Source organism: Neofelis nebulosa, chromosome 7 (assembly GCF_028018385.1).
Source record: "Neofelis nebulosa isolate mNeoNeb1 chromosome 7, mNeoNeb1.pri, whole genome shotgun sequence".
Lineage (NCBI taxonomy): Eukaryota > Metazoa > Chordata > Mammalia > Carnivora > Felidae > Neofelis > Neofelis nebulosa.
Genome location: NC_080788.1, coordinates 55,978,731 through 56,005,229, shown reverse-complemented (window position 1 = coordinate 56,005,229; position 26,499 = coordinate 55,978,731). Strand labels below are relative to the sequence as shown.

The window sequence follows — 26,499 nt, the reverse complement described above, 5'->3', positions numbered from 1 at the left end:
ATCAATAATGTTCATATTTTCAATTCAAAAAAAAGTGGCAGGGGAAAAAGACAAAATGTTTGAAACAGCCCAATTCAAATGAGGTGATTAATTCAAGAGGCAATATAGCTGGTTTTCAGTAGTCAATGTTTCAAACAAATTTTACATTTTCAGGTTCTTAATAGTATTTTATTACTAGACAGACACTTTTCAAACACAAAGACTATAAATGACAAAAAATATATGTCCTATATGAACTATACTTCAATTAGAAAAAAGAAATATATGAGGTTAGTTGTGTCCTATTAAAAAAGCCCATGTACAAATTCTGATTGTATAAAGTTAGGAAGTAACGATTTATGCTATAGAAGTTTTATTATCACTAGGGATTGATCTCTCAAGGACAAGCTCTCCTTATATATTTGAAATGTTATTTGACTCACAGAAATGTAATTAAAAGTACGAATATTGTTGAAAATTATGCTTGTCTCCCCCATAACGATCTGTGAAATATATTTGCTGCTTTGACCTTTCACTCAATGTTTGGCTTGGTCTTGTTAGAGACTTCTGATTGGAACTGCAATGGAAAACGGGGATTCATATTATTACACCGCTCTTACTGTCATACTGGTATTACCTTCACAGTTCTTCCCATCACGTGTAACGTGAAAGCCCGCATTACACACACAATGGAAACTGCCATCTGTGTTGATGCAACGTCCGTTATTACAGATACGGCCATTCTGCAAACATTCATCGATATCTAAGATTAAAGTTAAAACAGAAGAAACAGCTTCACTTGGCGGACTCAAAATTATTTTATTTCTCCCTCCCTCCATTCCAAACCCATCTCCAAACTTGATATCCAATATTAAAATGATTAATTAGAGTTTGCAAGACGTGACAGAAAGACTGCCAACATAATAGCATTTGATCTAACTCTAAGTTCTAATTAGGCCCCTTAAATCTCAGTCGTATATACAAAATTTGTCTTCACCATTTTCCTAGCTACTTCAATGAGCCAGTATATATCATCATTTATATTAAACTTTGGCTGGCATCTTTCAACACATGCTCAAAAAGGCAGATCTCATAGCTACATCAGAACAATAAAACAAAAGTCCTATTAAAAAAAAAGTCATTCCATCTGAAAACCAGCAATCACATGACTGAAATGTTTACCTTTCTTATGGCAGTCCTGGTCCAAGTATAGTTTTCTTATTTATATATTCTTAGTTTCTTTTATAACCTTATAAGCATTTATAGCAAATAAAATATGAGGGCACCTCTCCTTCTTTGTGTTGTGTTTCATATTACACCAAAGTAAACAACGGAGCTTGATATGCAAGTGTTAAAAAGGACAGTCACTCGAATAACCTATATCTGATCGCTCACTTAAAGATTAATGATTAACTCAAATTGGACAACACGGTACACTGGATTATCTGTTCCCCTCAGTTTCTAGGCTAGATACCTGGAGGAACACCAAGGAGGATGAATACACACTGCCTTGTCTCCAGAGCATATAATCTTTGCCAGGCTTATTCCCCAGAAGACAGATACCAGGGAACTGTGTAATAGAGGACTGGGGCCGAACTATCTGTGCAGAGTTGAGGTCACGTGTGCCTGCACATAAGCACCCTAAACATCCTCTGGACGACAAGAATGTGCATTCATGGCATATTGCTTACTCTGTCTACCCTGCGTCTGCACGCTGTCTTGTGGTTGACCCTCAGACGCACTTTCTTTCTGGGCAGATCCAGCCGTGGTTTCCACACGAGTCATTGGACTAGCTGAGGCAGTCTGGGCTTTTCTTCTGTCTGATCTTTGTGCCAACAGCCTACGCTCTTTTTCTCTCTCATTTATTTCTTAATCCTTGCAAAAATCTGACTTGCTCCGCACTCCAAAAAATAGTAAAAGCCACATACTCTTGAGCAGAATTTTTTTAGGGTTCTATAATCTTTTGAAGCCCAAGGATAAAATAAACAGCATACAGAGTTCGGCATTTTCTCTCCTCACTATTATCAGAACACCACTGGGCTCCCCACTGCCTCACAAGATCAACTGAAAGCTTGCCATTAAAAGTTCTCTACCGTAGTTCCGTCTCTTCCACCCCCTTCTCTTCAGTCTGTCATGTACTTCTCCTCAGCTAAGTACACAGTCTTTCTGTTTTGTGGCAACTTGCATCTACCCCAAAATGTGAGTATGTCATCAACTTCTTATGTTTGAGATAAGCTTAGCACTAGGCTCTTGAGGAAGACAGTGTTTGAGGCTTTTAGGTAATCCTCAGTCTCTAGTAAATTAAGTCTCAGAGCGATAACACCACTCATCTACTCCAGCTGGCTTTTGCCCCAGCTGAGTGCTCTCAATAATCTTTTCTCTTTGCTTATTTCATAGTGCAGTCTTCTAGATATTGGTTTCAGTTTATTCTCTATATTGCAAAATGCCTAGTACACTGTACATGCTAATTATTTAGCATATTAAATATTCTGTTAAATATTCAAACTATCCTTATCTATATTCATTAAGTAGGCCATTAATAGAAATACTAGCAGGTAGACATGCTGTGCTCTGGTTTCTTCTGCTCTAAACTGCCATTTACAGGTAGTGTATTAAAATATACCAATGGCAAGAAATCTCTAAGCCTGAATCACAATCAAAGATCCTGAAACCAGTCACCGATAAAAATAAAAACTGTATGACTTCAACTCAGGTGAAGAGATTTTACTTAAAAAAAAAAAAAAAAGAAGACAAAACTAACTCTTACTAATGGCTGGCATTTTTTTTTAAGTGATACAAACCTTCTGACCTTTCCTTGTATTTAATTTTAACACAGAATTCTCTTCCTTTTATCTGGCTTTAGTGACCAGTGAAATACCTCATTGAGTGCCAAATTTATAGAGACATAGATATTTGAGTTTCCTGAGGATTGAAAGAACATCTTACTTGTCTCTGTTGCAGAAACAGTCTATCAGTCATCTAGTAAAAGGCATATAGGATGACATAATAAATTAACAAACCTGAAGGGAAAATTTTGTGAACAAACACTTATAGTAGTGCTTCCCAAACTTTAAAGTGCTTATGGATCACTGGGGGATCTTGTTAAAAATACTGATTCTGACTTAGTAGGTCTGAGGTCAGACCTGAGATTCTGTATTTCCAATCAGCTTCCAGGCAATGCTGCTGCTGACCACATGAATAAGAAGCAAGAAGTCACAGACTCCTTCCTTATACTTTAGATCATTCCATTAAGAAATCAGTTACATACAATTTCACCTGAAACTTTCCTCAGTTTCTGTGTCAGCAAAGGACAACCCCATTCCCTAGCTCTCAGATTAAAAATTAAGAGGCAATAGTGATGAGGCAAAAAAGTAGTGAAAATAAGATATGCCCATAGGAACAGATGCATCTTTTAAAATGGTTTGGATCTCCGCCAGATTTTATGACACTATCCTTCTGAGTGACAATATCTGGAGTTGAGTGCAAAAGGCAACAAGCCTATTAGCCTCTCCTGGCCAGGGTTATTCAAACTCTGTTAAACTCCTTCGAAGCAAACCTTTTATTTAGCATATATGTCCCTTTAACTTCGCATGTTCCCAGCTAGGACCATACCTCGGCACTCTGTCCGGGTGAGTGTGCTCTGATAGCCAGGCCGGCACTGACAGGTATATGAGCCCTGGTTATTAATACACTCTCCACCAGCACAAGGGTTTTTCTCACATTCATCAACATCTGCAAAATACAGTATATTTCAGTAAGAAATTAGAGAGCAATAACTCGCAACTTTAAGACCATTTTATTGGTTTCCTTTACATGTTAAAACACTTTCCTTTTCAGAAATAAATAGCATAATGAAAAGGATCTTTTTTCTTTCTACTACAATGTATCATGTCACAAGCCACTTGAAAACCGGTTGAGCAGTTAAAGTGTATTATTTTCCTGTGTCATTTTTCAGAGGAAAATGCCAAACACGTAGCAATTCAACACTCCAAGCTAATAAACATTTTCTCTTCCTTGAGTTTGGCCTAAGGGAATTAAACAGACTAACATTTCAGAAATGGCTTCTAGGCAGAATTCTGAGTATCTCCTGAAGCTCTATTTTTCAGTCAAAAGGGGGTCTCACCTTATCTAAGCATCACTTGTTGAATTCCACTGAGAACATTAGAACAAGACATGAAACACATCATTTAAAGAGTTATTCTCACCGACCAGAGTCCACCTCCCAACCCAGAGAGGCTCCCACTGGTTTTACAGTTGTTGAGAACTATCAGTATATTTAACAGTGAACTGGTTTATATCCCCCTATTTGTAAAGATGAGGAAACTAAGGTTTTTGGAAGATAACCCACCCACTCACCCAGAGTCACAAGTTTCTTGCTGCAGGTGTGTCCCCTCCCCCCCCACCACGGGGAGCTACGTGTCCCCTCTTCCACCCAGTTCTGGATGACTTCTATGGACTGAATGACTCTCTCCTAGTGTGTTGCTAGAAGGGGCATTAATGTCACCAGGAAACTACACAGTATGAGAAACTAAGAACTCCTTATTTCTGCCTGATTCATAATGATAGAATTAGACTTTATAACAGAACTAAGAAAGGGACTTATTTTTAAAAATTAGATGGGTGTTCTTTTCCAATCTAACAAATGAATTATTCTTTTGTTACATTTCCTCCTTTGTGCTGGCTTAAATGACTTGTCAACAACTCAAAGTTTCTTAGTTTTAATGACTTTTCGGTTTTAGAGACAATCGGTGAGTTATATCCATTTGAGTTAGTAAAATGTGCAAAATTTTATAATCTGGGGACAGTTTTAATGCTTTATTTTAATGGTCAGACTTTTGATGAGATGGCTTAATATGAAGCTACCAGCAATGATTTCAACATATTTTATTACGAAGGTTAAAAGTCCCTATAGTTGGCGGAATAGTACCCCCTCCCCAAGTATGTTCATGTCCTAATCTCCAGACCTCTGAATATGCTACATGGCAAAGGGGAATCAAGGTTGCTAATCAGCAGATCTCGAGATGGGGGAGCCTCCTGGGTTGTACAGGCGGTCCCTGTGTAATCACAAAGGTCCTTAAAAGCAGAAGAGGGAATTAGAAGAGAATTCAAGATGTGAAGATGCTGTATCACTGGCTTTATAGAGGAGGGGACCATCATCTAAGGAATACAGATGGCCTCTAGAAGCCGGAAAAGGCCAAGAAATGGATTCTTTCCAAAAGGAACACAGCCTTGCCGACATCTTGATTTTAGCCCAGTTATTTTAGTCCTCTGTTGGTCTCCTAACATACAGAACTACATTTTAAGCCACTGACTTGGAGCTGATTTGTTACAGCTGCCACAGGAAACCCATATAGTCATGGGACAGAATTGTGATAGCCTCTCGGAGCAGACCTAACCATATGTATCACATACCAATGCACTCCCCACGGAGGTCCAGCTGGAATCCTTTGTTGCACTCACACCGGTAGCTCCCAGGAGTTGGAATGCAGCGTCCATTTTGACAGAGATAGCGAAACAACTGGCAGTAATCAGTGACATTGACTGGCAGCACCCCTAAAGGAATAACATGAAACCCTATTGAAATCATTTTTAACTAGGACATCTTTAATCAGCACCTAACCCACTAACGATGAGCAAGATGCTAAAACATAAAGGAAGGGCAAAGATCATCTGGGGCAAATAAACCATATTTCTATGCCCGCTTACAGAGATCACCTGTAGCCAGGTCCTGCAGCCTCACAGTAGCCTACTTCTCCCTACCTCTACCTCTTTTCTGCCTCGCTCTCAGGCCTCCAGTTTGGGTAAACGACAAAGGCAAACAGTTCTTGGAAATTACTTGCAAAGCTGCTTTGCACTATATAAAACTCATTGTATATACCTCCTCTATGACTTCACCCTGTGAATCAGATTTAAATCTCTCCCGTAACTAGCTAACTAACTGTCCTACAGTTGACTCAAAACATCAATAACAAAAGGACATTAATCAGGATGATGAAAGCTATTTTTCTCTATGAAATAGGCATATTAAGAAACTTACATACAACACTCTGTAAACCAAACAGTTAATCTAAGAATTGACCTGCTAATTTAATGACCAAATCAGCATTAAAAACAACAAAAAAGTTAACTTGGTTAATGTAAGAAAAATAACCAGATGACTTTTGACTCCTTACTTGGTGGTTCCCGAGATGGGTATGGATATTCCACTGGTGGTCGAGGGACTGGTACTGGAGGTCCAGGAGGATAGCCAGGAGGAACAGGGTGAACTGGAGGAATGGGGCCAAGGGGTGGGGAAGGATATCCTGGTCTCTCAGGAATTACCAAAGGGATGGAGCACAGCTTGTTGAAATCCTCTGGAAAAGCATGACACAACAGAACACAAAAGCTGAGCTGCAGTGTATCTCATAGGCCCGCAGAAGACACCTTTATGTTTCAAAGCAGCTTTTTTTTTTTTTCAATATATGAAGTTTATTGTCAAATTGGTTTCCGTACAACACCCAGTATCAAAGCAGCTTTAAATAAAATCAATCACGAAACCACATAGATCAATTGGAGAAAAGGGAAAAAGCCAACTGGCTTCATTCCCATCTTAATAGCTATAGTCACTATTAGGAACAGTAATTCAAAACTAAAAGCAAACCCCCCAGGGTGTGTACCACATGCCTCTCCCAAAATTTAAGGAGTCTTTACCCATGTCACGGTTCACTTCAAGGAAGAATCAAATGCCACCTTCTCCATTCCATCCCATTTATGGACCCCACAGAGCTCTAAAAAGCATGCTAAAAAGCCTGGATTTTATTTTATGTGAAATGGGAAGGCACTGGAACTCTTCAGACTAATGTGGGATGTAATCAACTGAACATTTTCAGAAGATTGATCTTGCTGATACACGGAGAATGTGCTAAAGGGAGGCAAGGCTGTTACAGAAGACTAAGGGCAAGAAAACAATGGCTGGACATGGGAGGCAGTGATGGAACTGGGCAGAAGTGAACAGATTTGAAGCATATTTTAGCAATAAGTGGGTAGTACTTCATGAAGGAGTAAATGTTAGAGCGGAGGGAACAGGAAATCAAGAATGACATAGTCTTCTGGTTTAGCAAACGGGTAGATGTTGGTGACATTTACCTAAGTGGGGAAAACTGCAATGGAAACAGGTCTGGTGGATAGAGGCCAAGTTCCATTTGAACATACGAATTTTGAGATGTCAGACATCCAAGTAGATTTGTCCCACAGCAGCTGTATAAGAGAGTTTGAAGCCTAGAGAAGAAGTAGGGGCTAGATAGAAGTTTTGCAATTATCGGTAGATAGGTAGTATTTAAAGCCCCAGGGATGGATGTGGAAACTGAAGAGAAGTGTGTGCAGAGAGGCCTGAGGAATATCTATTTGTAAAAGACAACAAAGTGTTGAAGAAGCAGCACCCCACAGGGCAGAAGGGATACTGGGCGGGGGGAGGGGGGCGGGGTGTGTGTGTGTCCAGTGTTAATGCTGCATAATGATTCCCTGAACTAGTATACCTGAGTCAATCAACTATTTTCCTCTGACTTCACATATACACTGATTCCTCTTTCTCACAATGCCAGGTCTTTATCAGAATAAATCCTCTTTAGATTTGTGACCCTTTGTTTTTTCTGAGCTTCCCAAAAGGTGTTTTAAAACAGTAGTCAGGTTTCCAGGGATGTATTTACTTAACTACTAGCACATTTTCATGTTTCCTACAAATAGCCATATTTTGTTATAGTTCGCCTTTATATGTAAATTAACCACGTGATTTTTTAATTTCTTTCTTCTCTCTCTTTTGCCAGAATGTTAACAGTTTTATTATCATTGCCACACAAGGATACTCCCATTGATACTTTCTATACTAGTTTTATCCAGTAACAGAAATTAGGTTAATATCAGTCTTTTCCTTATGGACTAAATCTGACTTATTCTAAGGCACTGTAATAGGTCTTATGGAATTACATTCCTGTTTCAACCTCATGGGAAAATCTGCCAATTTACAAGTGGCTAAATATACCTAGCTACCATGTACTCTGTTGTTCTTTATTGGTCCTTTACTAAAATATCTTCAATCCCATATGATATTTCCAACTCAGGTTAAGTTTACGTTTTTAGAGAATTCTATTACTGCATTTAATTATTGTTTATCTGTAATACTAACCCACAGATTCTGTAGCACTTGACTGCATCTGGAAAGGATTTATATACTGCTTATGCTTCCCTGAACCAGGAGGCTACAATCCCTCCTAACAAACCACAGTGATCCCTCTCATAGATCTATGGATGCGCCACGTATCATTTCCTAGCTACCAGCTTCCCCCCACATTTCTACCACTAAGACTGTGCCCAGTCTTTGAAGTCAAGAATAATAACTAACTCATAACTAATTCCCACTCTGAATCTAGCCCTGCAAATTCACAGAAGAGGAATTCATTAACTCTTGTTAATGTGTTGGATTTAACTGGATAGTAATTATATTAAGGGACTCATTTTTCTTCCAAGCTTCAATTCAGCCTTTTTCTTTAGTCTTTTAGGATTTGTATAAAAGAAGTTGAATAGCTTATCAGGATCTCTGCTAATTAGGTGAGTATATGACTTTAAGCATGCCATGAAATTCATCTTAACCTGAGTAGGAAAACTCACCTTAACCTCCGAGTGGGTCCAACTTCCTAACTTTCCCATGAGCCCCTTTGACATTCAGGATCAGCGAACTGCAGCTCGTTTTGTTCAACTGATATCCATCTTTCCTATCTCCATGTAACCTGGAGATGCTACTGATTTTTTTTTAACAAGGTGAAAAGCTGACCAGTCTAAAATAATCCTACATGTGTATGTATATATATATATATATATATATATATATATATATATATATATATATACACATCATCACTCTCCTTAAGTTAAGAGCCTAGAGCTCTATAGCATTGCTACCAGAATGTTTGAGCAAACAAAACACTCATTTGCAAATCAGCTTTTCTCTGTCAGTCTGCTTTTCCCTGGGCCTATCTTAGATTTGGGGTATTTCAGTGGTACATATGAGAGAGCAGTTCCCTGCAAAGCCACACAGGGGAACAGAACCTTCTGCTCATGTATCCCAAAGTAGGTTTTTAAGCACCTCTACCTGCCCTTCCCTCTCTCCTCTTTTCAAGGCCTCAGCACAGAAAGGAATCTTCACCAGTACTGCTGATTCCTAAATTAACATATATATATTTAAAAAGTGATTTTCCTGGTACCCAAGACATGTGTCTTAGTAGGACAACATGTACTTCTTCTAAACAGTAACTTACTAAATGTTCCCCCTAGTGCACTAAGAACAATGGGCTATATTTTTAGTCCAAAGACAGTATGAAAATCAGACAAAATATACGACTTTTGTTATACATTAAAATGTATTGAAAGATTCTTATTGCTTCTTTAATCCACACATATAATTCTCAGCAATAAAGAGAAGTTTTAGAGTACGTCTGTGAGCAGGTGTAGAATCCATGATAATGGGAAATTTACATTCTGTGTGTAACATTCTACAGTAATCCGTTAACTCTGTGTTTATCCTCCCCACCTTGATTTGCTCTGCTAAAACACTCTGATTCAAACACAACATTCAGGAATCAGATTGGGAAGGAGCTATAACCCCGGTTCTTACTTAAATCTGGTGGGAAAGAGGTCACTTAATAAATTGTTCACTCTATGTGGAAGCCTCCTATGAGGAAGATTTTGCTAAAAATTGTGGAAGTGTTATGAAAGCATAAAGAATATGGGACTATGATAATGAATGAGACCTCCTAATGAGATTTATCAACTAGTAAAAAGGCAATACATGAATACAAATTGGCACAAAGCAGAGTAGATGGGATTTGTGCCATAGCAACAGTAAAAACTTGGAACACAGAGACAGAAGGCAGCATTTCCAGCTGTTGTTATCTTGGGACATTGAAGAATTAGGTCATATTGGGAATCATGTTAGGATCCTTAACAAACAAGACGGCATTTAACAGGCAAAGTAGTAGAGATAGGAAGTAGGGAGTAAGAACCTCAACTGAGGAGAAGTTTTAGGAAAAAAAGAGTATTTGAGTTTAGAAATCTTCAGACTGGCTTCAGGGAAAGCTTGATTGTATAATTTAACTAGAAAGTAAAGCTACCATAAAGAATAAGAATTAAAAGATGAACTGGGGTCAGATTTGAGGACACGAGATGCTCTCTGCCAAGTAGTAAAATTTTATTTTTAAAAAATGGAGTGATTTGGACCACTAGATACTGCCTGAATTCATCCTGGGAAAAATTTTCTGGACATCTTTTCCTACATTTTCCCCAGCCATAATTTTTTTAACCAAACTTCAGATGAGTTATGCTTTGGGAAATGTATACGGCAGCTGTGGATTTCATAGAGACAAGTTAGGAGGCCACTGCAATAGTCCAGATGAGAGAAAATGAGCTTTATGTGGAAATGGAAGGAATATGACAGATGAAAGAGGTATTACAAAGAGAAAAAAAAGTCAACAAGAATTGGCAACAAGCAAGAGGAAAGTGTCAAACGTTAGGGAAGGAGGAAACGTGTATCCAGAGTAACTCACCGAAAGACTCTGAAAGAAGTGAGTTTTATTCAAGTGAGCTTTAAGGACTATTTGAGAGCCAAAAGAAATACAGAATAAGAGAGGACAAGTACTTCTGAAAAGGTTGCTACTTAGCGGTAACAGGCAAGCTAAGGAAGAAGCAGTACCAGAAAACATTATTATTTGTACGGATCTCGATTTTTCCCCCCAAGTCATTGTCTGGGGAAATTTCCCTGAGAATCGTCTCTTTTATTTTCTGGAATCTTTTTCACTTACCTGGATTTCCACTAGATCTGCATCATGCACATTGTCACTGGGCTTGTGGGGGTAGAACTGGGGATACTCCGCAGATAACTGGAAGGGCTCTTACCTGTTGCTCTGATGGGACACATCTCAGGGGCGACAGTGACCCCTGGAGACCAGCATCGGCCAACATCACAGCAGCACTGCATTTTGGTTATGGACTGCGGCAGTTGGTTAGAACAGCGCCCATTTGCCAGAGCCGTATAGCAGTATCCAGGGCGTACATCTGCGAGAACAAAGAAGCATAGCCACGCGCACATCACTGGGATGGAACTCGGAACACCCCTCTCCTCCTCCAACACCTCTACGCTTCACACTTGGGCTCTGGCAGGCAGGATGCGCTGACACTCCCGCCTCCTGGGAGGGAAGTGGTGAGCCCTGCTTGGGAACAATACTCAGTCAGAACTCTCTTCGTCTCACACCTTTCGCCCCTGCGAGCTGGTGCACTTGGCCAATGTCCCACATTCCATCCCCAAGGTGGGAATGAATGATTACAACCATATGTGCCATAGGAAAAGAGAGACTAAGAAAATCACTGGCAGTGACAGTTAATTAGTTATAAAGACATGTCTCTATACTGAAGGGAGACTGTGTTGTCCTTGGTTTCAAACTACTTAATTTGAGCCACTTTAGGTAAATATTGATATAAATCTATTTTAAAACAACATGAAGTCTGCACTATAGTCTATATTTCTAAAAGATCTTTCTTATTTTTCAGACTGAAACCGTGAGTCAGACTTGCAAGATTTTTTTTTTAAAGAAGTGAGCCACTTTGCCGTCAGATCCAATGCTTGTTAATAAAGATTTCCTTTTGTCTTGGGGCCCTAACAGGTTTTATAAGGCACTGGTTATTTACAAGTTCAAAATGTACATGATTCCAAGTTGTTAGTCCCATAAGATGTAATGGTTCTTGAAAGATTTTTTTTTTTTTTTTTTTTTGGCAGAAAGGTATCTTCTCAAAGCAGCACGGGAAGACATATTTCTCTATACCACTTTTATTGGGTTACATCATGTCTGACTGTCATGACAACATTGACACACTGAAGTACAAGTCTAGGCTACCAAAAAGGAGCCTGTGACATATTAGAAAGCTAAGTGCTTCATGGTGAGGAAGCACCGTGAAATAGAGGCAGCTAGCTAAGTATAGAAAATCTTGATCCACCTAACACCTTGAGGATGAACCTCCCTTTAACAAAAGTGAATCACTGCACAGTGATATCCATACACAATAAAGTTGTAAAAAGTACATACTATTTTAAATATGCTTGCTATCTGAAGAAATTAAATGGTAAATGCTTTTATAAAATGAAGAATTTTTTATAGTTAAAACTTCACCACTATGTTTCCTGTAGGTCTAAATATTAACCTTCAGGTTTGATCAGAGAAGGTCATACCTATAAATGTCTTCATCTACATCATTCTTAAGAATACAAAGCCATCAAACCTTGAAGGTTACAAGAAATCAATTAAAAATAAAATAAAAAAGAAGGCTAACTTAGACACATATAAATTATTAACGTCATAGGAAGAAGGCTACAAAAAAAAAACCCTAGACAAACCATCAAATAAAATTAGGGGTCAGCTTGAAAGAATACAGATTATTTCTGAAAAATACTTAATACTTAGCAGGGAGGCACCAGGGTGGCTCAGTGGGTTAGGCATCAGTCTTTGGCTCAGGTCACGATCTGGCCGTTCTTGAGTTTGAGCCCTGTGTTGGGTTCTGTGCTGACAGCTCAGAGTCTGGGCTGCTTCAGATTCTGTGTCTCCCCCTCTCTCTGCCTCTCTGCCCCTCCCAGACTCACACTCTGTCTCTCTCCCTCTTTCTCTCTCTCTCTCAAAAATAAACGTTTAAAAAAAAAAAAAAAAACCACTAGCAGGTATTGTGGCCCCAGTTCCTACACCTGCAGTCAGACTAATAGTCTCAACAGAGAGGCAGAGTGAGTTTCATTGCAGCCTGATCCAGGGTAAATGGCCGGAGAGAGGAGGGCAGACAAGATAAGCTCTGTGAAGCTACAGGTGGCACCTTCCCTATGAAGAAGGAGCAATAAAACTTCCTAGTTTCTACTTTTCATTGCTTTAAAGCCACTGATAATTTATATACTCAGGGATTAGTAAATTTTTGGGGCATGGAAACCAAATGCTGTTAAGAATAGGAAGAAATGTTCAAAACTGGCTTATATCCCAGTTTCAAATGAATTTGGTGGTCAAAACCCAGTATAAATACTTGACCACAATTTGTATATATAATTTTCAGTGTGGGCTATCTTTCGGGGCAAAACTGGGACCTACAGTTGCCAATTGCAAACTCTTAATGGGCTAATGTCTATTAGTTTGCACATTAACTATGATACTATTTTACTGCCCCGCTGGCTGACTTAGATGTTATATCAGTAGGTTAGAGACTTGATCAAAATGGTGACTGTTGCAGCTAAAAAAAATTACCAGCCATATCTGGGTTGTTGGCAATCTCTGATTTACAAACAGCACCTGCACATACAATAAGCATTTGGCTGATTTCTTGTTCTGCAAGGAGGGCTTTGGTTAAAAATACACATATTTACAATATTTATAATTCGGAATAAAACCTATAGGCTGACAAGTAAAGGAAGGGAAAATATGTGAAAATCAGGAGGCATTTGGAGGAACTGTCCCCTGGGCACACCAGCCTGAAGTTTTCCATGTCATCAGGAAGCAGGAAAGAAACCATTGTATAATGTGGGATCATTCTACCTAGAGGCTAAGGAGTGGCTTTGGGATGATCTGAAGACCTATGGAAGCTGAGGGGGAAGAATGTTAGGATTTGGAGGAGACAAATGGAGGGCAGGAGGAGGCATAGATGCCTTCTTCTATTTTGAATTTGCTCTGGCCAAGACATCTGGCAAAAAGGGGTAGGAAGCTTTCTTCCTTTTTCTCCTTCTGAACCACTTGGCCTTTTCTTTCAGAATGCAGAAGTCACATTCTATCAAAACAAATATATTATGGATTAAATAGGTATTTGCGGGTCATCCTAGCCTATCAATAGGCCTCTCATAACCAATCACTAACATCGTTGTGTCCAACCAGGAGCTAGGAGCTGTGAGGCCCAAACTAGGTACAGGATGTCATCAGGATTCCTGGGAATTGATGAGACAGAACACACTAAGATGAAAAGACCGCCCTACACAAGTTATTATAAAGCACCAAAGCAAGATCACAGAACAAAAGAATAAAATAATACTGCAAAAGCTTGCAGGACAAAGGGAGTGCTGAGACAGGGAGGTTTGAGAGCCTGAGAATGTGGGGGCCAAAGGTAACAGGTGGAATCTCATGCTTAGAAGAGAAGTATAAGGAAGATGTGATATACCACTAGCCACGTGTGGGGTTTTCTATTGGTTAGATTTACTAATTCCAAATAGCCAACCTAAAAGCAAACCTTGGATTTGTTTATAAGTTGGAGACTGTATGTATTTTCTTTTCACTAGGGATATTTGGCGGGGGAGGGGGCGGCGGTTGAGGGTGTCTCTGTGATTTACCATGGCAGGAAATACCAGCATTAGGGAAGGCCGAAAGGTCACTTGGAGCATTTTATGTAACAAGTTCCTAACTATGGCAACAAACAAAGTACCAAAGAAGGAGAAAGCTTGCTTGCCTAGAGTTTACTGTGTCTGGTGTTCACTCCGGAGGGAGCAATGACTGGGTTAGGGACCGTGGGCTGGGGCCCAAGTTGGGATCTCAGCAACTTCACTTCTTAGCTGCTTAAGCAATCGAACCAAATTACTTATGTGGACTCTGTAAACCTCAGCTTCTTCTCATGTTCAGTATGGTTGTGAACATTAAGTCAGATAATTTCCATAATAGCTCACACCTAGGAGGTCACCCATGAATCTTAGTCTCCTCCCCATACCCCACTTTCTTTGTAAATGGTATGGGTATATTTGGTAAAAGTATTTTAAAAATGTAAACCATCTGATATGTAAATGTGTTTTAATCATTTTAGTATAATTTGGGGCTCTCTTTGAAGGTTAAAAAACACATCTACCCATTTTCTGGCCCAGAAAGAACTTCTGATCTACCTCTCTGCTAAGCATATCCCTCAGATGTCAAGTGCTAGTTGGGCCAGTTTGGGGAGAAGAAGGAGCTCTGTGGATTGCAGCCGCTGTCCCTTCCCTGCAGTTCCAGTATACGTGGAGAGATCCTGGAAAATCAGGCAATGTGGGCACCACCGTTGTTTCTAAGGAAAAGCCCAGATATGCTTCCCTCACTGGTTGTACTTATTCAAATGTCAACTAAAGAGACCGCCCTCAGCTTTTATTACATGATTAAGTAAAAAGGAATTCAGAATTTCAAGTGCAACTCTGTTTGGGTCTGAAATTCATGGCTTGTGGTGAGGATGCGAAGCTGAGTGTCTCAGAAAATATGGGCCAGAGACAAACATCAAAAGATAGAATTTGTTTTTCTCCAAGGCCATTGCCATAGGCTTCCTAGCTGTGCCCTAATAATAAGGAAGTACTCATTTTGATATTCAACAAATACTTACTGAGTGCCTACAACATGCAAGGAATTGTGCCAAGAACCACCAGGGATATGTGAGGATAGCAGTTATGTAGGCTTTAAGGAGAGCTTACAACTTAACTAGGGAGATAAAAACATACAGACATAAAATGTCCCTAGAAGACCATTTATGAGAAGTATTTCCTCAGGTAAGGGAGAAACCGCTTTCAGGTAAGCTGATCTGGGACATCTTCAAAGACAGAGAGCCTGAGCAGAAGCAGGAAAGGGGGCTTGAGCTAAGTGGTACAACATGTATGATTAAAGGCATGAAGGAATCAAAACAAATGACCTGTTTGAGGGTGAGAAGCAGGGACTGTGCTGATAAGTCAGCAAGGCTGAGAGAGGTCAGAAAGTGTCTTTAAGTATTAGGCTACACACCTGGAACTTGAACTTTTCTCTAGCAGACTAGACTTTGAGGTAAGTCTTAATAATCATTAAATCTGACAGTTATCAAACCTATTTTTAATAACAAAATCCCTTATTTTAATTGATATTTTATGTAGAAGCCTAACACCCCACTAGATAAAAGCAGAGTGTGTGCATGTGGGGGGCACTGACTGGGGGGGAGGGGTCCTGTCCCCTTAGTCTCCCCCTTCTCACTGTTCCCCTCTCCCACCCTAGCAGCTCTGGAGACCTTTTCTATACCTGAAGGATCCAAGGGGCACAGACTGAAAACCACTAATTTCCAAATCCTAATGGAAAACTACCAGAGGTTTGTGAGCAAAAGAATTATTTAATCAAAGCACTATTTTAGGAAGATAAATCTGACAAGATAGATTGTAGAGAAGCCAGGAAGCAGGGAGACCAATTAAGAGATTATTACAAAATTTCAGACCTAAATTAACACAGGTCCCAGGAAACGACTGAAGGTTTGACAGTTAACATAACTGCAAAGTTAATTTATAGACCGAGGACATCTGTATGGGCTCCTGGATCATCTCTCTTTCTGGGAGGCAAACATCCTAATACAAGAGGACAAGATGTCTCTTTTCTTTAAGACGGTGCTCCACTGTTTAATGAAATGTAAATGTACATTTTACATACAGTGAGAAATTATTAGTTCCCTTTAACAAACGTGTTTAGAAAGATGTTCATTAGGGAACTGGTGTGTAGAAATCACTGTTTATGCTGTTTATAATTAAACCTACCTATGCATCTGGTACCATCGGGAGAGGTGTAAAAACCAGGAGGACATTTGCAAAAGTAACTGCTGACCGTGTTTGTACATTCGCCCCCATCGCAGATCCCAGGAATGGTGGTGCATTCATCAATATCTGAAACGTAAAGAAGGGGTTACTATTCACAGAACGCAGTATACAACTGTTCATCACCAAGGGAGGTTCAGATGTAACACCAGTCAAACAATGTCCCCAGAAACAGCAATCTTTACAGAATAAAAGCAGCACATGAAATAGTCAATTCATTGACTATTGACCCAGAAGTGGGTGCTTCTTCTTTCAACACAGTCTTACCCAAGACATTAGCGCAAAATAAAAGAGACTTGCCCTGTAAAATCTAAAAGTATGTACTGTTTTACCAACTAACTATAGCATGCTAAGATTCCAAATGTCACTTAGTTTAAAATTTTGTTTTTCCTCTTCTCTCCATGTTTTGCACTGAGTTAATCTCCCTTTATACTTATTACTCTGTATTCTGCATCAGTTCCTGCATTTTTTTACAATTGGATTTTCCACAAAGCAGATACTGAAATCCTACAGAGACCATGTGGTCTGAGCGCTGACCAAGACTCAGCGACATCTTGGTGTTTTCAGGGGCACCCAAACTGCCATGATGATGGTTTTCTGCGGGTTTGGTAAGTGAATGGTGGGGGGCACTGGGATGCTTCACCCAGATCTCTCTCACGGAAGGACTTGTCCCAGTACTGGGGGGTGCTATCAGCAGACAGCCTTCAGTTTTCAGCTCCTTCCAGGCCTGCCTGAGCTGTGGAGAGCCATCTCAGCCCGGACTCCATGCTTCCCATGAGCCCAAACCCAGTGACTGATCATGGAGAACAGGAAGATGGTGGTCTGGTCATCTGCACCAGTGGGGAAAGCTCTGAAAACCACTGAATACCCTGTGGGGTCAGCAGAGGCCATGGTTAGAGTTAGCTCTCAGGGCCCAAGGCCAATGGTCTCTTCCAAGGAAGCAGTAAAAGTTCTTTAGGACAAATACAGCCATTTCCTTCAAGGGGAGCTTTTCAAGAACCAGATTCAGACACTGACAGTTGTCAACAGATGTGGCACCAGTGAGGGGAAAAAAAGGAATTGAGAACTTCCTGTTAGGCTAAAAGTAAACTCAGAGCGCATGACCTTGACTCCAAGAGGAGTGGGCTTTCTGCACTCACCTAGGGAGAGGTGCGGTTTGACCCAAGTGCCCTGGGAGTATTGCAATGGCCAGACTACACTGTGGGCACTCAGAAAGCCCTAAATTTAAAAAAAAAAAAAAAAAAAAAAAAAAAGTATTTCTTCTCTAGTTTAAGTACTGCTCTTCACTTGTAAAACAAAATAGAGTTCTAAGTGGACCAGATTCAAGTGTCTTCTGACTCAAGTTCACCCTGTTGGTCAAAAAGGCAGCAGAGACACTGTTTACATGCAGTTTAACCTTTTTAAAACCAAAATCCCCATTCTTCTACGCTAGGCTAGAGGCTAAACCAAACAATATTTCCCTGCTTATATTAGAGTCAATGCTAACACAAACAGCATTGTCATTGTGAAGTTGTATAATGGTAAAGATGTGTATTTCTATTCCGGCAGAAATTTTACTGGAGTCAGTGAAAGTTAGGCTGAGAAACCACCAAGGATGGAGCCTAAGGTTCTAGAACTAGCATAACATCAGAAAGCACATTTTAAGACAGTTCTTTGCCATCAATCCTCCTGTATTTACCAGCCACACTCCTACTTAAAAAAACAAACAAACAAACAAGCTCAGCCTAGAGGATTCAATAACCCTATTTAAGAATAGAAGAGGATGTATCCCTGTAACACAGAGGTATCAAGAAGAAAACATACCTTCCTCAAAATGTCCCTAAAGATAAATGTCTGAGTCATTAAACTCCTATTGAAGATCATGTGAACAACAAGTGTCTATTAAAAGAAATATTTTTCTACCTGTTAGTATAAATGACCGTGACCATCCTTTTTAAGGCCACTTAACATACACCAATAGCCGAAGGGGTTATTTAAGTGACAAAACACATCAGAAAAAGTTATTCAAAAAACAGAATGAACTGGCAGGACGGAGCAGACATCTTTCACATGCTGGCTAGGTTAGCTTTGGCCCCTTTACTGAAGATAATAGCAACGACAACAATAATAATAATGAGAGTTGACAGGTATTGAGTGTGAGGCATTGATTAAATGCTTTATGTGTATCAACTCATCTATTCCTCACAGTATAGATATGGGCATAGGACCTGATCTCTATAATTCTGGGATAGAGATAGCTATCCCAGGGATAGCTCTTGCATTTTCCTGAGGCCTTCAGAAAACCAGCATGAGTAACACTCAAAATAAGAACAAAGAGGTTCATTTATAAAGTGATGTTAAACCCAAGTCTCCCATTGCCAGGGGCTGGGCAAGAGGGAGAGGGGCAGGGATCCCACTTAGGCGCATGGCCCCAGAGGTCAGTAAGTCAGGAAATACATCATAGTATACACCTCCCTAATTTTCACCCAGATAAAGATAAAACTGGACTAGGCCAAATTATTCCATTTGAAGGAGCTTAAATGGTTTTGAATTCCCTTTAGTATCCTCTCCTCGGTGACATACCCATTTTTCTTCATGTGTCTAAGGCCCTTCTACTTTCCTGAGTCTCCTTGCTTCTCAGTCCTGTTGCTTCATGGTGATAGGGGCAGGAGTTCTGATTTTGTGGCCAGGCTGTGGTGAAGTCCCCTCAATAGTAAAAGGCCGGAATAAAGTATCTGAATCGAAATCACTTATACTTCGAAACTCATACTAATCTATTATTTTTTCCAGGCTCTTAGCATGCTGTATTTACCTCCCTTTAATAGAATTCAGGGATCCCACATAAGAGAGTTGGAGATCAGTGGATTTCTTAGCATTTCTGTGAGCCAGTCTGTATTAAATATCAGCCATAAAAGTAAATCAGTTTGTGGGGGCCTGGTGGGAAGTGAGGCTTGACTGGGAAGAGATGCTTCTGTGCTCTGGACACTTCTCCCTGGCTCCTTAGGGCAGAAAGGAGAGGCAAAGCTGCTGGGAAGTAGCCATGCTTATGGTCTCACTGGCCTCTTGCTGTGTGTCCAAGAAGGGACACAGTGGTAGGCCCTTTCTGTCCAGATTTGCTGCCTGGACACAGGAAAATCCAGTGTAAAAAATCTGGCTAAAAAGTAAATAAGCTGATTCTTCAAGTCATGTTGAAAATATTATCAGCCCTACTCTTTTATAGTCATACCATATATGCCCGCATACAGCACCTGCTATCTGATCACAACTGGGAAATAAAGAGAAATGTGACAACTGAGTCTGGATTACAGAAATGGAAGGGACCCCGTTCAACCTCCTCATTTGAAAGCTGCAGTAACTCAGAGCTGGTAACTGATTTGTCCAAGATCACACAGGTGGGGTGACCTTACCAGGTGTAGGGCCAGGTCTACCTTATTCCTAAGGCTCTTATGCCTGCACCACAGAAATTGTGTTCAGCAACATGTAGGGAGCTGGTGACCCTGAACAGTGGGAGTCAAGGGTTTACAATGAGCTGCAGAGCATGGGGCCCCAACTGTAAGTCAAGTAGCTCCAGGAGTAGTAAGTCAGTGGGTCAAGAAGCCCCAGGAATTGTCCTTGGTGCCTGAGAGGATAAGAGCCCCTCATAGCAAGTAGCCATCAGATGAATATGTCACTATTTCAGAAAGGGGAAGTCTTAAGGTTTTTGGCCATGTATTAGGGAGGACACAGATGTAGGGGCTACATTTTTAAAAAGTCCTTTGCATCATGCAGCGCTGGTATAATTGCTAAAGGCTGGGCTGGCGGTAATCTAAGTCCCAAAATATTAGTGGTTAATTAGGAATCCAAGGGACTTCTTCCAGAAATAAAACTTAATCCTTTAATTACACTTTTTATTTCTTAATTTCCTCCCACAGTAACCTATGCAAATATGGACTCGGTTTCCAAAAAGAAAAGGCTCGTGTGTTCTTTCAATGTGCACCCTCGAGAGTCATTGGAAAAATCAACAATGAAGGTGGGTGTGAACTCTGTTTCCCTTTCCCCCCCCCCCCCAAATCACAGCTATAAATCTCAATATTCCTTCTTAAATTTATGAAAATTTAATAATTGCTACTTGATCACTTCTGCTTGATCATTTACGTTTCAAAGGAATCTAAGTTGCATGTAATGATATAAAATTTGGTATAGTTTCAGGGGAAAAGGGATATTTTAAGAAGGGAGAATTCTGCAAAAGGCAGATCTCACTGAAAAAAAAAAAAAAACTGCTCTCCCCATCCCTGAGGGAGTAAAGGTTAGCAGCTTGTAAATTTGCTAAAGCCAATTTTTTATTGAATTGGTTTTTTAAATAAATTACTGTGGGCTTCCAGGTACCCAGTTCCTTCCTTTCCAAGTCAAGAGGAAGATGCATTTTAAAAGCCACTCCAAGTAATGGGAAAAGTGCCAGAACGATTTTCACAAGGGCACAGAATCCCACTGTGGCCTGACCATCTTCCCAGGGCACACAGATGTTCTCTTCATCCCTTCACTGTGTGGGCCAGTTTTTCTGGAATTGCTTCTATTGACCATCCTATCAATCATCCTATGCCCAGAGTTGTGCCATTCCCATAGACAGGCATAAAGCTGGAGAAAAGCAAGGGAGTTGAAGGAGACCCAGTTCACCAAGTGTTCTCAGAGGACTTTCTGATTACTCTCCTACCCAAGTAAGACAGGGCAATAATGCCCGAACCAGCTTCCAGGCCAGAGTACACATAATACAAACAGGACATTCTCTTCCAGTATCAATTTTGCATAAAAAAAAATAAAAGAGAAGGGAAAAAAAACCCATCATCTGAATTTAATGTAACTGTAGATGGCTAAGGAAAAAAAAAAGGTCTAGCCAAAAGTATGCTGTTTTTATCTTGCTACTGATTTCAATATGCAGCCGGAAAAAAAAAATATTTGTGAAAAAGGATTAAGTAATTTTCAGACTGAATTTTTTTGTCCATTGGATACAGCACCATAATAGGTTTCTTAGTATTAACAAAAGGATTTTGAATGATTTTTCTTTCAGTCTGAGTATTAAATCTGTACATCTTCTGTCTCGTTCACGACCACACAAGGTGATCAATCCTGACAGTTGTTAACTGACAGGTGAGTGAAAGGCAAGGGACACAGGAAAACAATTCTACTCCAAGATGGAAGCTATCTAATTCCAAAAAGCAAAACTTGTCCAGAAGACTGGACAAGTCATATGGATCATAGTGCCCTAAATCTTGAAGCTGACTGTATCTAAGCTGACTATATCAAGCCGAGAAAACCTGAAAATATAAGACACAACCCATTGCTGAGGTGGATTTTGCATGCTATTATAAACCTGACAGCTTATTAGTGGCATAAAGATATATGTATATAATACTTGAAAATATATACTATAATATTTAAAAATTTTCAAAATATTAGGAAAGATAAATATTAATATTGGAGGTTATGGCTTACATCCTGGAAAGAAGGCAATATAATATGACATCACAAGTACCACAGTGTGAATCAAAAGAAATAAATGCTAGTGCCATCTAAATGACTTCAAACAGGGCACTTACCATACCCAGTTCTTTAATTTATAACATGAAAGGGTACAGGTACTTAAGTTCTTTGCCTCATTCAGTAGCAACATCCTCTGGTTCTAACTTAAATCTACAACAGAACTTCTAAAATACGTTGGCCTGGAAGAGTCAACTTTATCGTTCTTTGAAACTTACTGTGTTTTTACAAAGTCCTAATTCCTTAGGAAGAATGTATTTTTCACAGCTACCTCAACTGTTCATAGCATGTTCAAGAACATATTATTATAAATTCTATGTGATTAATAACTTAAAAACAACTCTAGGGGCACCTGGGTGGCTCACTCGGTTGGGTGTCTGACTACGGCTCAGGTCATGATCTCACGGTTCATGAGTTCGAGCCCCACATCTGTGCTGACAGCTCAGAGCCTGGAGCCTGCTTCTGATTCTGTGTGTCCTGCTCTCTCTGCTCCCTCCCCCACTAACGCTCTGTGTCTCTGTGTCTCTCAAAAATGAATGAACGCTAAAAAAAAAAAAAAACAAAAAAAAACAAAAAAACTCTAACCCATAAAGATAATTCCATCAGTGCCAGATTTCAGATTACTCAGTTTCAGGGCAAGTAGATATTAAACTTCTCATGTGTCATTTATGAACTGCTCTTCAAATCTGAAGCTGTCTTTCCCACATATGATATACTGTGGCTATCCACAAAGAAGATTAATGAACTAAGTCCATGACTTAGAATGAATTATTCCTCATTGCTGGGGTTTAGGAGTATAGACACAACAGCAGCTGCTTTTAACAAGAGTCCATGCATCTAAATGCAACTTTATATCACACAAGGTACAGCTAAAAATGAAGGAAGAAGTTTTGTCTGCTGAATTTGATAAGAGATGTACCTTGCTCTATTACTGTCAGCCATTATACATGCAAGGTGCATGCACTCATCAAAGAAAAGAGAGTTGGATGCCGCCTACTTATTTCCTAGATGTTTCCCTCTCATGGAAAAAGCATTTCTTATGGCCTTGGATGCCAGGCCTCTTTTTGGCAAGCAGCAGTAGCGGTACATATGAACATAGTCCCCCTATGATTCTAGGAGCTCAATCTAGAAACTAAATGCAAATGTATAAATTTACCTCCAGTTATTTTTGTTTGATTACCATTAAAAAAGCTTCCATTTGATAGGCACAAAAGAAAATACTAACCTTGTACTCGGAGCATAAATAGAAGAGTTAATCTCTCCAAAAACTAACAAACATACATTTTAACTAAAAAAAAAAAAAAAAAAAAATCAGAAGATATGTCCTTCTGCATGATACGTAATGATTAAATTTAAATTCATGTCTCTAGAACTATGCAAAAACATGTGTCTTGAACATTTTAACCCAAATATTGGTTCAAAAATATTTCATGTTTTAATATTTAATTTGATTCAGATGGATCTCTTATTTTGGGTCTATAAAAGTGGAAAAAGCTGCAGGGTTTTTCTGGTTCACTAGCACAAAGGCATATTATTCCTGGTAAGAATATTATATTTACACATTCACAGGAATGACAAAGACAGAAGGATTTTGGAACAATTTACAATAAAACTTGTCGTTGATTTGCGTTTTGCCTGCCCCTCCACCCCTTCACTGCAAAGCATAGTATTTCTTACCTTCACATTTTTGTGATGCTTCATTAAATTTGTGTCCAGCAGGGCATTTGCACTCAAAAGACCCAACAGTATTAATGCAATTTCCTCCTTGACAGAGCCCAGGGATGGCCTGGCATTCATCCACATCTGTCAGATTTTAGGAAACAGAGAGAGAGAAAGGGAGAGAGGGAGACATTCATATAAAAGTTACTGCAGAAAATGTGACAGTTTTTATGTCTATATTACTCTATTTATGTCAACGAGTTATTTGTCCATTGCAATATTTGGAATACAATGAGAGAAACTATTTCTCACAATTGTTTTATGTAAAATAAATTTTTGAGTAACATAAGTTGGTTAGTAACGGTTGGTAAGAGGTCACAAATGTTAATTTTCCCACCTTCCATCTTCTCTTGTGTAGAAGGCAATATTTATACTGATTTTTGTGGGTTTTATTATGAAGGCTGCAAGTTACAGGATGCAATGATTAAAAGGCTGACAATAATAACTAGAGTTATTCAAGAAATTCTTAGAATCAAAAAGCAACACATTTCTATAATAAAACTGTCTCTAAGACTTATATTGAATGATTCAGTTAAAGCAGAATTTACGTAAGATCACAGAGACTATATGAGACAGTGAATGCTTTTATGCAGATGAAATGGAAAAATGTTCACCTTCCATTCTGTAGAATTGTCTTGTGCAGTAAAAATTAAACAACCCAGGAAATTAGACTAAGAAGTGAGAGAGACCCGAGATGAATACGCAGTCTTACTTTGCTGGCAGAGAAGCCACCAGAGGGAAACTTTTTAAAGTAAGTCAGTGTGTCCTCCCAGCTCAAAACTCAAGCACCTATCTGAAAAGATTCTACCTGCCCCCTCTACTCTCTGCTCTCATCTTCTGACCTCCTCTCCCTCTCTGTCACTCTCCTTCTAAACTGGCTTCCTTGCCATTCTTTAAATATACCAAGGATGCACTTGCCTCGGGGTTTTTAATAGTGGCCCCTTTGCCTGGATCATTCTTCTTCCATAAAGGTTCACACCATCCCATCTATCGGGTAGGTCTCTGTTCACTATAGCAGTACATCCTTCACTGGCCAAACAGCAACAGCCAGCCCCCTGTCACTCACCACCCTTCCTACTTTGCTTACTTTTTTCCTTAGGATGAATCACCAGCTGACCGAATAAATGCTTGTTTGCTTTGTTTTGTTTTATAAACCCATTGTCTTTAATTCAAGTTCCAGACAGCAGGTTCTTCCTCTGTTTTGTTCACTGCTATATCCCTGGCACCCAATAACTATGGTCCCACATGTAGCCCCACATATGAACTTTCTAGGAACAAAAGTAATCATTCCAGGCTCATTGTGTTGAGTTGGAAAGACTGTAAAAAATATATGTACATTCTCTCCATCTCTTCATTACATATGTATGTATATATGTGTATAAATACACACAAAAGTCTTGTTTAATAAAGGACCCCCAGAGTGGCAGTCTAACTTTTCTTTCTCTCACTTTGCATATTCTTTTAGAAATCTGGAAGCCTAGGGTACTCTCTTGTTTTACCCTTCATTGTATGAAACAAGAGAGTGATCACCAGTTTTAAAGTCTCTACTACCCCATGTTCTTCAGAAAAGTTGGCATGAGGGAAAGGGTACTAAAGGAGCAACAATTTATTTTGCTATCAAACTGTCACTGTTTTAAATGGAATGTCCTGGCCCACAAATGAATCACTATATGTGCAGTATAATTAGATTATGTTTTATAGCTGATCTCAATTTTATCTGAGACCAGAAGTTTCCATTCTCTTGATATGCTGAATATGTTATTGAAATGTTATTTGAAATTGATTGTACATATAAGCAAAACTTGATAGTCCTGTTGGTCATAATTTTTGGCCAAGAGGAAATACACAGGAGGGCACTTCTCTGCTGGCCATGCCTTCCACGACTGAAGACAGAATAAGCTCCTTTATGAACCCATTTGCCCACAGCCTGTCACATCTGGCCCAAAGTCTAAAAACACTGGAAAGGATAACAGAGCCCCAAGCCTATAGCAGACTTGCTCCAAAAAATCCCACACCCAAACATGAAGAGTTTCATTCTCAAAGTGTCAATATAACTGCCATTTTGATTTCATGGGTTTCACAAAATTTCTGATAAAAATCTTTCTTTTTCCTGACTCTTGAATAGCAGAGTCAGGAAGGGGCAGAAAGAAAATGGTGGACAGGTCTAGATTGTAGGAAATGCACAGCAAAGTCACAGAGTAGCCACTCTTCTCTCTCCCTCATCATTCTCTGTTCCCCAACTGTCTCAGTGCCTCAACCTCTGACAATGACTCATGGATGGATAGTTGGGCACACCAAATCTGGCTTTCTGGTCTATGTCAATGAGTTCACGGGTATTAGCTGGCTTCCAAACACCAAAACCAAGAATTTCTTCAAAATTCACTTCTAAGGGTAAGAAAAATAACTAAGGTTCCCAAGAAAGGGGGAACTAAACTAACTCTTTACTTTATAAAATCACACAATAGACCCCTTTGTAATTCCTTTGTTCCAAAGTGACTTCTTGCTGCTCCTGACATTCAGAGGGACAAGTTGAAGGGCACATAAAGGAGCTGTATGTTGTACCCAGAAGTCAGGAGCCAAGACCAACAGTGTTTATCACAAGCGGAATTTGTGGAAGCAGAATTTAATGGAGACCCACAGAACTGTGTGATTCATCTCAAATTCTGTTTTACTGCATATCAGCCTTAGAATTAACACACAGAACCAAACCAAACTGG

At 39.6% G+C, this 26,499-nt stretch overlaps 1 protein-coding gene across 2 annotated transcripts in view; it reads right to left on the bottom strand.

Annotated features, from left to right (window-relative positions):
- FBN1 (fibrillin 1) overlaps positions 1 to 26,499 on the bottom strand; it is a 240,096-nt gene that overhangs the window by 106,203 nt on the left and 107,394 nt on the right. For both annotated transcript variants that reach the window (XM_058737818.1, XM_058737821.1), the window contains exons 7-13: positions 23,741 to 23,866; positions 16,514 to 16,639; positions 10,903 to 11,061; positions 6,153 to 6,332; positions 5,392 to 5,532; positions 3,592 to 3,711; positions 617 to 742 (exon numbers count right to left, since the gene is read on the bottom strand). In XM_058737818.1, coding sequence (XP_058593801.1) covers positions 617 to 742; positions 3,592 to 3,711; positions 5,392 to 5,532; positions 6,153 to 6,332; positions 10,903 to 11,061; positions 16,514 to 16,639; positions 23,741 to 23,866 — 978 coding nt within the window. The remainder of the gene's footprint in view (positions 1 to 616; positions 743 to 3,591; positions 3,712 to 5,391; positions 5,533 to 6,152; positions 6,333 to 10,902; positions 11,062 to 16,513; positions 16,640 to 23,740; positions 23,867 to 26,499) is intronic.